Raw genomic sequence first — 12,052 nt, forward strand, 5'->3', positions numbered from 1 at the left:
AGATTTATTTTTTGAGTTTATCGATAAAGAGTGTGTAAATATTAATGTTAAATTTATTGAATTTTTAATTTTAGAATTAATTGATAGAATATAAATATTGAAGGACTAAATTTATTATTAGGTCAATAAAAACTCATATTAGAGTTTTGTTGCTAAGTTAAAGGACAAGTATAAGAGAAGTGACTATAATATTTAATTTCAAAAATTAATTTTTTAATAAAAATTAATAATTAGGTGAAAAAACATAATCAAGTATATAGATGAATATTATTCTTATAGCTTACCCTTTAAATAATAATCCAAATTAATCTAATATGAAATATTTAAACTATCTTAAAATATCCCTTGGGTTTAGCTCAAGTGATAAGATAAATAAAAATTCAATTCAAATGCATATATTTAAATATTTAGTTTAAAAAATTATTTCAAACGTAAAAATGGAAAATAAAGAAAATAAAGAAATAGCTGTAAAGTTAATTGTAGTTTTATTAAGGTTGATAAATACAAATTCAAATAGCCTCCAAAAAATTCTCCTATAGTTTATGACCCACATCCTGGTTGTAGCACTTTGATGTGTGTGTTTGAAACCTACAATAATGCACTCACCGTATGAAACATCCCCTTTTGCGTTATGGTTCCACAAACAAAGGGAGTCGCGCTCCATCGTTCGTTTTGGTCCTTTGAATGAATAAAGCCCTCGAAATCAAAGCTTCGGTTATTTTTGGAAACATCGGATTGTATATATTTACTCATACTCTCACTTGAGTTTTTCATATACTGTGTTCTACTATTTTACTAAATAACCAAACAAAATAAAATACAATACAATACTTAACCCCAATTATTCTTTTGGGAAACAGAAAGAAAAAGAGTCGTAATTGTTATAAATAAGACGTCAAAAGTGTAGCATCCTTTTGATGTAAACAACCCTACGGGGATTTACTGTGAACAAAGAAGAGCCACTGGAGATTAAGAAGAATACAAGAGGATACAAAGGCTAATATAACTGTGTTGGGTTTTTTTTTCTTCGAGGAGGAAAAGAAAAGAGAAAAGATGGTGGACATAGACGACACCTTGCAGGAGATCAAGAACGAGAACGTCGATCTTGTAAGGAAAAAAAAAACACATGATTTTATCTTTGTTTTTTTCACTTTTTGTTTGATGGTTAGTTTGTGTTTTTTTATGTCTTAGGTTTTTAGGGTACATATTGAGATGACACGATTGTTATGTTAGCAGTCATTGCAATGCAAACACCAGATTCAATTTTACTTTTATGTTGCTTGGCCACCTACTGAATTTGTTTGATAGCTGATACTTATTATATGAATCGTTTCCCAAGCTGACGATGGCTCCCTTTGCCAGTTTGAATGAAGCATTTTAAAAAAAATAAAATTTAAAGATTGTTTGATTGTTTGATGATAGAATTGATAATTTTGGTGTGTGTGTGTGGGGGGGGGGTTGTAGGAGCGTATACCCGTTGAAGAAGTATTTCTGCAGTTGAAATGCACCAAGGAAGGGTTGACAACCGAGGAGGGGCTGAAGAGACTGCAAATCTTTGGCCCAAACAAACTCGAAGAGAAGAGTGTAAATATTTGCTAATCTCACTCCCACTGTTTCCTCATTTTCTGTTATTATATATAACGAGGAGAGAAGCTGATTAGGGTTGAACGAATTTTAAACAGGAAAGCAAGGTTTTGAAGTTCTTGGGATTTATGTGGAATCCTTTATCATGGGTGATGGAGATTGCAGCAATTATGGCCATTGCTTTGGCCAATGGAGGAGTATTAATCCTTCTCTTTCATCACGCTTTCTTGCTATACTTGCATCGCAATTAGGTAAACCATTTTTTTTAACTGGATAAACCAAAATGCAGGGCAAGCCCCCAGATTGGCAAGATTTCGTTGGTATCACGGTTTTGCTTATTATCAACTCCACTATCAGTTTCATTGAAGAAAACAATGCAGGCAATGCAGCAGCGGCACTTATGGCCGGTCTTGCTCCCAAAACCAAGGTGCTTTATATGAGACATCAATAATTGGCCAACAGAAACAATACATGCATACGTGATAGTAGAAAACTGATGTTTCCTTTGCATGTTTGAATAATTGATTAATTAATAGGTCCTAAGAGATGGAAAATGGTGCGAGCAAGAAGCTGCGATTTTGGTACCAGGAGATATCATCAGCATCAAGTTGGGAGATATCATCCCAGCAGATGCACGTCTCCTAGAGGGCGATGCGCTCAAGGTTGATCAATCTGCCTTAACTGGTGAGTCTTTGCCGGTAAACAAGAACCCCGGTGATGGGGTTTACTCGGGTTCTACCGTCAAGCAAGGTGAGCTCGAGGCCGTTGTTATCGCTACTGGTGTTCACACCTTCTTTGGTAAAGCAGCTCACCTGGTCGATAGCACCAACAACGTAGGCCACTTCCAGAAGGTAATCTCACAAGCTTATGACAAGCATCATTTGTGGTATATTCTTAACTTGTATCTGATGTGTGCACTGGGATGGGAACTGATTGATCAGGTGCTGACCGCAATTGGGAACTTCTGCATATGCTCAATTGCAGTAGGCATGCTAGTTGAGATTGTGGTGATGTATCCGATCCAGCGTCGAAAGTATAGAGATGGAATTGATAATCTCTTGGTGCTTCTCATCGGAGGGATTCCTATCGCCATGCCAACAGTTTTGTCGGTGACAATGGCTATCGGGTCTCACCGGCTTTCTCAACAAGGAGCTATTACAAAGAGAATGACAGCCATCGAGGAAATGGCAGGAATGGATGTACTCTGCAGTGACAAGACTGGGACACTTACTCTAAACAAGCTTACTGTAGACAAGAGCATGGTTGAGGTTGGTCCATGAATTGGGTTCAACAGGCAGCCGTTAACATACCTTCAACTATGAGAGTCAAATCGTGTATTGTAGAAACCATAACTCATTGATCATGCAACTGAAATTTCAGGTATTCACAAAGGATGTTGACAAGGAAATGCTTCTGTTACTCGCGGCAAGGGCCTCAAGGGTTGAAAATCAAGATGCTATTGATGCCTGCATTGTTGGAATGCTAGGTGACCCCAAGGAGGTGAACTCTTCTTGCTTGTGCTTCTCAATCCATTTCCATTATTTTCTCATCCACTTCATCTTATGCAAATAAATCTTACATTTAATATTTGGTTTACAGGCAAGAGAGGGTATCACAGAGGTCCATTTCTTCCCTTTTAACCCAGTTGACAAGCGTACAGCCATGACATACATCGAGTCCGATGGCAGTTGGCATCGAGTCAGCAAAGGTGCACCAGAGCAGGTAAAATATCAGCAGGAGCTTTATACCACATTTTTCTTTTCCTGGCAGTGTTTTTTGCTTCTTATTTTTACCTGAAATCTCTATCAGATCATTTCTCTCTGCGACCTTCGAGATGATGTGAAGAAGAAGGCTCATGATATTATTGATAAATTTGCTGATCGTGGACTTCGTTCTCTTGGTGTGGCTAGACAAGTGAGTTTGCAACCCATTTTTCTTGATAGCTATGCTTTCTTTTAAGAAGCAAATGGAAGAAAAGCTTATTGTGGAATAAACTTAATTGTATTTTTAGACTGTTCCTGAGAAAACCAAGGACAGCCCGGGGAGTCCATGGGAATTTGTGGGCCTTTTACCTCTTTTTGATCCTCCTAGACACGACAGCGCGGAGACGATTCGTCGCGCACTCCATCTTGGTGTGAATGTCAAGATGATTACCGGTGATCAGTTGGCCATTGGTAAGGAAACCGGTAGGAGGCTGGGCATGGGAACCAACATGTATCCATCATCTGCTCTCCTGGGCCACAATAAAGATGAAAAAGTTGACACAATCGATGTGGATGAGCTTATTGAAAAGGCTGATGGCTTTGCAGGAGTTTTCCCAGGTAACCGAGTTGATATATTTGGTAGCTAGTGTTGTAGCTATCATGTTGTCCTAACTCCTAACTAATGAACTACCATTCAGAGCACAAATATGAGATTGTGAAGAGGCTACAAGAAAGGAACCACATTTGTGGCATGACTGGAGATGGAGTGAATGATGCACCAGCCCTTAAGAAGGCAGACATTGGAATTGCTGTGGATGACGCAACCGATGCAGCTCGAAGTGCATCGGATATAGTATTAACAGAGCCTGGACTAAGTGTGATTGTTAGTGCTGTTCTAACAAGCAGAGCCATTTTTCAGAGAATGAAAAACTATACCATCTATGCCGTTTCCATCACTATCCGTATCGTGCTGGGTTTCATGCTCCTTGCTCTTATTTGGAAGTTCGATTTCTCCCCCTTCATGGTTTTGATCATTGCTATACTCAATGACGGAACTATTATGACCATCTCCAAGGACAGGGTTAAGCCATCTCCTATGCCTGACTCATGGAAGCTCAAGGAGATCTTTGCCACCGGCATTGTTCTCGGAACCTACCTTGCTTGCATGACTGTTGTTTTCTTCTGGGCTGCTAACGATTCCGACTTCTTTTCGGTAAAATAAAAAGGAAACACTCTTTACATTCTCCTTAAGAACCATACTTATGAAGCATGAACCACAAAGCATGTTGATCCATAATTGCAGGATAAGTTTGGGGTAAAATCCATCCGGTACAGTCAAGATGAGCTTACAGCCGCTGTGTATCTCCAAGTGAGTATTGTGAGTCAGGCACTCATCTTTGTGACTCGTTCTCGGAGCTGGTCTTTTATCGAACGTCCCGGTCTCCTTCTAGTGGTTGCCTTCATTCTAGCACAACTGGTGAGTTGGTGTAAAATTTCACATCAATTGCAGAATTTGATATACAAAAGAACAACTTATATTTCATTTTTTGGTGTGTTGTTCAACTTTGTAAGGTGGCTACTGTCCTTGCCGTTTATGCAAACTGGGGATTCGCTAGAATTAAAGGCATCGGGTGGCCTTGGGCTGGTGTTATTTGGCTCTACAGTATAGTTTTCTACATCCCACTTGATGTTCTCAAGTTCTTAATCCGGTATGCCTTAAGTGGAAAGGCCTGGGATAATCTCCTTCAGAATAAGGTATGCAAATCATTATCCTTGAATGACAACTGAAACAATGCTCTGTTTCTCACTTCTTGATATTCACACTTACATATTGCACACAGACTGCTTTCACAACAAAGAAGGATTATGGAAGGGAAGAGAGGGAGGCACAATGGGCCACGGCGCAACGAACCCTTCATGGATTGCAGGCTCCCGGAGCTGAAGAAATCTTGAATGAGAAGAGCAGCTACCGAGAGTTATCGGAGATCGCCGAACAAGCCAAGAAGCGTGCTGAAGTTGCAAGGTATAATATGATATGATCACTGGTGATTGTGAATATGTTCGTTGTTTCACTTGTTTTATTTCATGAGATGAACATGTTATGTATGGTTTACCAGGTTGAGGGAGCTTCATACCCTGAAAGGGCATGTTGACTCAGTTGTGAAACTCAAAGGACTTGACATTGAGACCATCAACCAAAACTACACTGTATGAGAAATGCAGGGCTGAACATTGCAAATTAGCGATATCCAATTTTTTTTTCTTTATTAGTTGTTTCTGTAATAACAGAGTGGCAATATAAAACACAGGCTTCATTTAGCTGGTTCTTGTTGTCCGTATCAATGTAATAAAGAAAATTTTTTCTTCCATTTAATGATTGAAGGAATCTTTCATTAATTCCGTATAGATTTCCTTGTTTCTTTTCTAGCTTTTTGGTTGTCATATAAGCACTTTTCAAGTTCGTATATCTCTTCTTTTCGGCCTGAAGAAACAAAACTTTAATGGAACCCTAACACCATTAACTAATGAATAATCGAAACGAGTTCATATGAACAAGCAAAGCCATTTGACCAATATGTTTTGCTGCTTGATATGACAGAAAAAAATATTCACGGTCATATATAGACTCATGATATAAATTCATGAATTAAAAAATTAAGTTAAGACTTGTGAATTGAATCGTATATTATTAAATTTGTTATCGGTGTAATAAAAAAACAAATTGATATATATATATATATATATATATATTTTATTTTTTATTTTTTTTGAAATTTTGAATATTAGACTTCTATCAAGTTCCTCAAAATTCAATAATATTCTAGAAAAAATTCAATAATATTCTAGAAAAAGTATAATTTATATAATAGAAAAGGAGAAAAAATATGTACAATGGAAAACTATAGAAATTACAATACACTTAGAAAAATTATAAAGCAATTTGAGCGTTTTATGTTTATCAAGCAGATATAGAGGGAATCTTCAACAAGAATATATACATATATTCTTCTTTCAAAAGGTAAGAACATATATGTATGCGTGTGAGATTTCCCTATTCTTCAGTTTCAGTAATGCTTGCTAGACTTGGTTGCCATTGGTCAAATGATGTGCGTCTCTTGGGTGACCCTTTTGCATGGCCTCTGGCTCTCTTCCTCGTATGCAGCCTTGTCTGATCATCATGATCAGCTGATACCACGTTTCCAGGCGATCTGGTTTTCTCAGCAGAATCATCACCATCACAGGCTTTATGATGATCGTGACTGCTCTTAGCACCTGTCATCAAGCAAGCGAAGCAACTTTTGTCATCGAAACATGACCCATCCTCCTTCTCCATACCTTTGGGAACACCTTTTTCTGCACTAGAATCTGCACTCGAATCTTCATCCTCAAAACTATGGCTCAGGCTGGAATATGGAATTTTATTATTCTTGTTCGTAAAGAACCAACACCTAGTACTGGAATCATCGTTGACAGGATCCTGTGATTCCTCGCTTTGCTGGTATTTGCTTCTTGTTGGTGTAGGACTAGGCGAATACTTGTTGGAGAGTCGTTGAAGCTTTCGGATAGTGCTTATAGGCACCACATAGAACTTTTGACCCAGCATTAGCTCAGTCTCAGGTGCAACAATGGCGCATGGTTGCTGGAAAACATGTGGGTAAGCCACCACACATCTTGGGTTCCGGTAGATTATCTCCGCCGCAAGGATAGGCCGGTCATGGAGCTCCACGTGACCTCCTGGATGAACAATCTTCACAAAGAGGTTCTTGGTGTTTTTACTGCAAATCCAGCTTGAAAACATATTCTTTTTTTTTTTTGGCGGGGGGGGATGAGAATGATTATGATTATAATCGGGGAAGTATTTCAAGGCATTGCCGTTTCCTAGAGACGGTCGAGAATATCCTTTCAATTTAAACAGCTATGAAAATTTCTTTCATTAGTTTGCTTCTTGTTTTGGTTTGATTCATTGATAATATCGTGGCAATGATGTTAAAATTCAAGCACACGCATTACTCAAAATTTTGTCATCAGTAACGAGGACAAACATGTCATGTCATCGGAGTCTAATATTAATCAGCACTTCTTAATTGGATATCATTACATTTTTATTCCTACGTGGAACTATACTTATTTTATGGCTCATCACGTGGCATATTCCTTTCTTTTTTTCACATAACATTTCATTTCATTTGCATGCAATTTACTTTAAATTCTTAAAAGGTATTATTATTTTTCCACTCCAATTTTATAAAAAAATTATTTTAACTTTTTATCTTTTTTAATTCTTAAATTTATAGTTTTATCAAATCACCTTAGAAATTAATGAAAAAATTAATATCTTTTAGCTTTATTGATGTGGCATACACGTAGATGACACATCGTTGTTTAATTAATTTTTAAGATTTTAAAATTCAATTAATATAAATATTAATTTTAAAATTATTAAAATGTACAAAATTATAAACAAATATTTTTATATTTTCTAAATTTTAAAAATTAATTAAATACTAACATATCATTCAGATAGCAATTCATGTGTATGCCACATCAACAAAGATAACAAAAGTTAACTTTTATCCATTTTAGAATCATTTTAAAAATTTAAGTTAAAAGGGTAAAAGAGAGAAAAAAAATTAAACAAAAAACTAAAATAAATTTTTATGTAAATTCTTAAATATAGTCGAAATTAATGTTGGTTTTGTGTGGGGGTGTTATTAGCAAAGCCTGAAACCATTTCATAAGGTCAACATCGACCGTCGAATACTTCAAGATACATTGGCATTGCCTGCAAAGCTTTATCATTCCATTCTTGTTTGGAAATATTCCACATAGGGGAAGTAGACAAAATTCAATGCTTCGGCTTAGGCTTAGGCAATGCCCCTTTTTCAAGTGAATCTAATTCTAATTGCTAACTAATTTTATAAACCACATTATTGGAAAATACAAAAAAAAATATTTTGTTTATATACAAGACTTTGCAAAAATACCAAATTAGAACAGATTTAAGTAAGATTATCATATCATAATTCTAATTATTCTGTTACACTACCCAAAACAGAATGTCCTTTTTATCATTTTAAGTCGTCTTAAGTTGTTTGTTTAAATAAAATGGACTTAAATATTTGACAATATATGAATAGAAATCAAAGTAGATTTGAATATCAAAGATTAAATAATTCTTCAAAAAACATTCGTTAAATATCCTAATCCACAAAATTGATCAAATTGAATAATGTTTTAACGATTAAGTGCCATCCTTAATCGAGAATTTCATTTTCTATTCCCTGTTTTTTTTTAGTACAAGGATCAGAGTAATACACAGATGATGTTAAATATCTGTATTTGGAATATAAATTCTACGTTGCAACATCAGAAAATCACCAAAAAGACACGTCCATGGCATGATGAAATTGCATCAGATCCTCGAAGAAAAGGTTCATTTGGAAAAGAATGAGGGAAAACTAGTCTACCAAATGCAGTGTTGTAGCAAAGAAGGGTAGATGCAAAATCAAAATTCAAGACATCATGGTCACAAGTTCAGAATTTGTATAATCGGCACGAAAGAGGTGGAAGAGAGGAGGCACCGACAGGCTATGTAAGTCTTAATGAACCTCCGAGTTCTATCGGTACAAGAGGGATGATAGAATGCAGGACATCAGTTATGAGTGGCCTATAACTTGGTTCGGGCTGTATGCACAGCACCGCAACAGCAGCGACCTGTTCACAGATGACATGATTTGATGTTTATAAAGAGAACATGGGCATATGACGATGCGAACAAAATAATTTTCCATGTACCTGATATAAGTGCTTTAAATCCATTGTATCTTTTATTACTGGATCAACTAACTTCGGAAGTTTCAATCTGTCGGTAAGCTGAGGCATGACCTATAAAAATAGTATATAAATGAAGTATTAAGCCATGGCTGAAAGATATCAAAATGTATGGTCCAAAGAAATTACCCATGTAACAAGAGATTGGTGCTGAGTTGGGGACATTTTCTCTAGCGGTTTCTTTCCGATTAGCAGCTCCAGAAGTACAACTCCGAAAGCATATACATCACTTTTATCGGTCAATTTACCTGAGAAACACAATAAGGTTTTTACTCTATCAAAGAGTGAGATTACATCTGGTACTAAAATCTCTCTTTTATGGAGCCATTTAGGAAGGAAGAACAACTATGTCTCCTTCATCTTTCCGTAGATTTGTAATTGCTCAAGAATTTCATGAATCACATTCAATGTCACTAACATCCCCATTTCTGTATGTTGTGTTTGCAAAAAGACGTATTACACTAGAAAATGCATCGGATCTCATTCGTAATTTCTTACGTATCGAAGCATAAAGAGCTTTGGCTTACCCTCTAAGAGGTACTCCGGAGCTACATAGCCCAATGTTCCGGACAACTTAACGTTTTTGTTCTGAGATCCAGTAGTCACAGCAAGGCCAAAGTCCGATAGCTGAATCAATGAAAAGATAGTTAAGGGAACCATTCAAAGTTGACATTTCAAGAAAGATCCGTAAAGACACGAGCTTTCATGTCTGTCATGCATAATGTTACCTTAGCATTGAAGTTGGAATCGAGAAGGATATTAGACGATTTTATATCTCTATGGACGACTGGTGGATTGCAGTTCTCGTGAAGATACTCTAACGCTCTATCAGACATTACGAACCAAATTAACAACAGATAAGCAATGAATCAGAGTAAGAGATTAGAACAGAATTGGATATGGAGAATTCACCTAGCAACATCAATTGCAATTTTCATTCGTAAATGCCAGGTTAAAGCTGATCCTTGAGAAGGTCCTATAATGTCCAAACCAATAAAATTATATTAAAAGATAAACTTTAGCCATCTTCAACTAACTTTCACTATTCTTTGTGACTTTGGGATCAAGAAAAGGAGTTCATATACCGTGTAACTGACTCTCCAAAGAACCATTTTGCATCATTTCATATACAAGTAACTTTGTTTCATCATGGATACAGTAACCTAAGAGTGATACAATATTCTGATGCCGGATTTTGACCAGCCAGTCCACCTCATTCTGCACATTGCAATAAACCCCAGGAAGGATGTATCAAATGCACACAAACTAGATATCAAAAATCTATTTCAGTCGGGCACAAAATGTTACCTCGAATTCCCTTTCAGCATCCACTCCTCCATTATCTAATTTTTTCACAGCAGCAAGAAATTTGTCATCGAAGCGAGCTTTATAGACACGTCCCCGACCGCCCTCACCTAGAACATTACTTTCTCCGAAACCGTTTGTTGCAGCTTCCAATAACCGATACTCGATGACAGCTACTGATCCCTTTTTCCCAGCCATCCATAAGGAATTAAAACGATCCACAATTGGACTCAATGAAATTGCTTTTGTAGGTTCTGCAGATTGCGTAGTGAAAACCAAAACAAAAAACAGAGTTGAAATTGGAAGACAAGAATCCCAAGCAAGGCATAATCTTAATCTCAAGGTGAAAACTTGGAAGCCAAAAACATAAGGTGATTAAGTGAGACAAAAAAATGATACCTAAGTTTTTTTGTTTGCTTTTCCCATTGGAGTTGTTCAAGATTTTCTGTCTACATATCCAGAAACATGACAAAAAGAGCAATATTCCGGCAAGGAGAGTGGAGGCAACAATTAGAGCTATAAGAATTCTCTTGTTTAGATCCTGGTGGTGCACTACTCGAACAACAGCCACCCCTGCTTTACCATGAACATAGTTATTTAAATTAGCACATCTTTAGGTAAACAGAAGGAAAAGATCCTTCATTCTTGTTTGCATAAAGAACTGTACTTTCAAAATTAAATAAAAGAAATGGGGCACTTAAATGGACACAACTCAAACAAATTGTTGGTTACTATTCCAAACAAGTTAACTTTGGCCACTTCAATGGAATTAGCAATTGTTCCTAACAGCCAAACTACTGAAAAATCATAAGCCTATAGGTACAGTGCACAATATGTGTTGAATCCTGGGAAATATGAGAAAAACGTAATAATAACAGTAGAGTAATGCAGAAATCTAGACCATCTGAAGCAAGCAAACGAAACAACCCCATTTAGGAGAAATGAAGAACAGATTGCAAACTCAAAACCAAAAAAAAAAAAACGTAGAGTTGAAAAACCTGGAGAAACAGCTTCCATCTGTGAAGAAAACTGAGAAATGGGCTCTTGTTCAGAAGGAAGAACAGAAGCGGATGTGAAGGGAACAGTTGACTGTGGTCGGGCATGAATTAAGAGTGAAAACAAAGAGAAGGAACATGCCCACATGGGAAATAATAGACGCAGAAGATTCATCGTGTCTCGGCTACGACAGAAGGGACGATAGAGAGAATTTAAAAAAAAAAAAATCAAAATGTAGGAACTAATGAATGAAACTTCTTTTCCTGTTCAAAGATCTTGCTGTTTCACTTTTGAATCTATCTATGGTTAACTCTTCTTTTGAGGGGGAAAAATTGCAGGAAACTAAGAAAAAGAAAAAGAACCCTTGTCTTTTAATCTTAAATTTAATCAGTTAAATTATGTGTGGGGGAGTTGATGGACATAGGGCATCATGTGTGACAGTTAATAAAGGAGAGAGTTCGATATAAGTTTTATGAGTTTAGGGTTTAGACAGTTGGGATGTAGATATACAAAGTTGATTAGTCTCAGAATACAGTTATTACTTAACTGCTGAATTTAAGATCTTTTATGGATAGCGATATAATTAATTTGACAAATTAATTTTTCTTTTCCAGAGGACCCTAAATCCTGTT

At 36.5% G+C, this 12,052-nt stretch overlaps 2 protein-coding genes across 4 annotated transcripts; one reads left to right on the forward strand and one right to left on the reverse strand.

The window, feature by feature from the left end:
• The first annotated feature begins 842 nt into the window (after positions 1 to 842).
• Positions 843 to 5,693, forward strand: LOC105767768 (ATPase 9, plasma membrane-type). Of its 2 annotated transcripts, XM_012587335.2 has the most exons (15): positions 845 to 1,107; positions 1,465 to 1,584; positions 1,683 to 1,781; positions 1,874 to 2,011; positions 2,121 to 2,435; positions 2,526 to 2,852; positions 2,965 to 3,084; positions 3,184 to 3,306; positions 3,394 to 3,498; positions 3,596 to 3,905; positions 3,986 to 4,500; positions 4,591 to 4,764; positions 4,860 to 5,042; positions 5,129 to 5,310; positions 5,405 to 5,693. In XM_012587335.2, exons 1-15 carry the CDS (start codon positions 1,054 to 1,056, stop codon positions 5,499 to 5,501), a joined length of 2,862 nt encoding a protein of 953 aa, XP_012442789.1. In that variant the 5' UTR covers positions 845 to 1,053; the 3' UTR covers positions 5,502 to 5,693. The 2 variants fall into 2 exon arrangements, with proteins under 2 accessions (XP_052486250.1, XP_012442789.1); XM_052630290.1 differs by having other exon boundaries at positions 843 to 1,107; positions 2,121 to 2,852.
• Positions 5,694 to 8,501: 2,808 nt separating this feature from the next.
• Positions 8,502 to 11,838, reverse strand: LOC105767772 (probable receptor-like protein kinase At1g80640). 2 transcript variants are annotated; one of them, XM_052630291.1, is made up of 10 exons: positions 11,423 to 11,838; positions 10,824 to 11,000; positions 10,428 to 10,678; positions 10,205 to 10,337; positions 10,032 to 10,095; positions 9,848 to 9,944; positions 9,647 to 9,746; positions 9,249 to 9,367; positions 9,084 to 9,173; positions 8,502 to 9,002 (listed from the first exon to the last, which is right to left on the reverse strand). In XM_052630291.1, exons 1-10 carry the CDS (start codon positions 11,592 to 11,594, stop codon positions 8,877 to 8,879), a joined length of 1,329 nt encoding a protein of 442 aa, XP_052486251.1. In that variant the 5' UTR covers positions 11,595 to 11,838; the 3' UTR covers positions 8,502 to 8,876. The 2 variants fall into 2 exon arrangements, with proteins under 2 accessions (XP_052486251.1, XP_012442792.1); XM_012587338.2 differs by having other exon boundaries at positions 10,824 to 10,997; positions 11,423 to 11,836.
• Positions 11,839 to 12,052: the final 214 nt, after the last annotated feature.

Source organism: Gossypium raimondii, chromosome 5 (assembly GCF_025698545.1).
Source record: "Gossypium raimondii isolate GPD5lz chromosome 5, ASM2569854v1, whole genome shotgun sequence".
In the NCBI taxonomy this organism is placed as follows: domain Eukaryota; kingdom Viridiplantae; phylum Streptophyta; class Magnoliopsida; order Malvales; family Malvaceae; genus Gossypium; species Gossypium raimondii.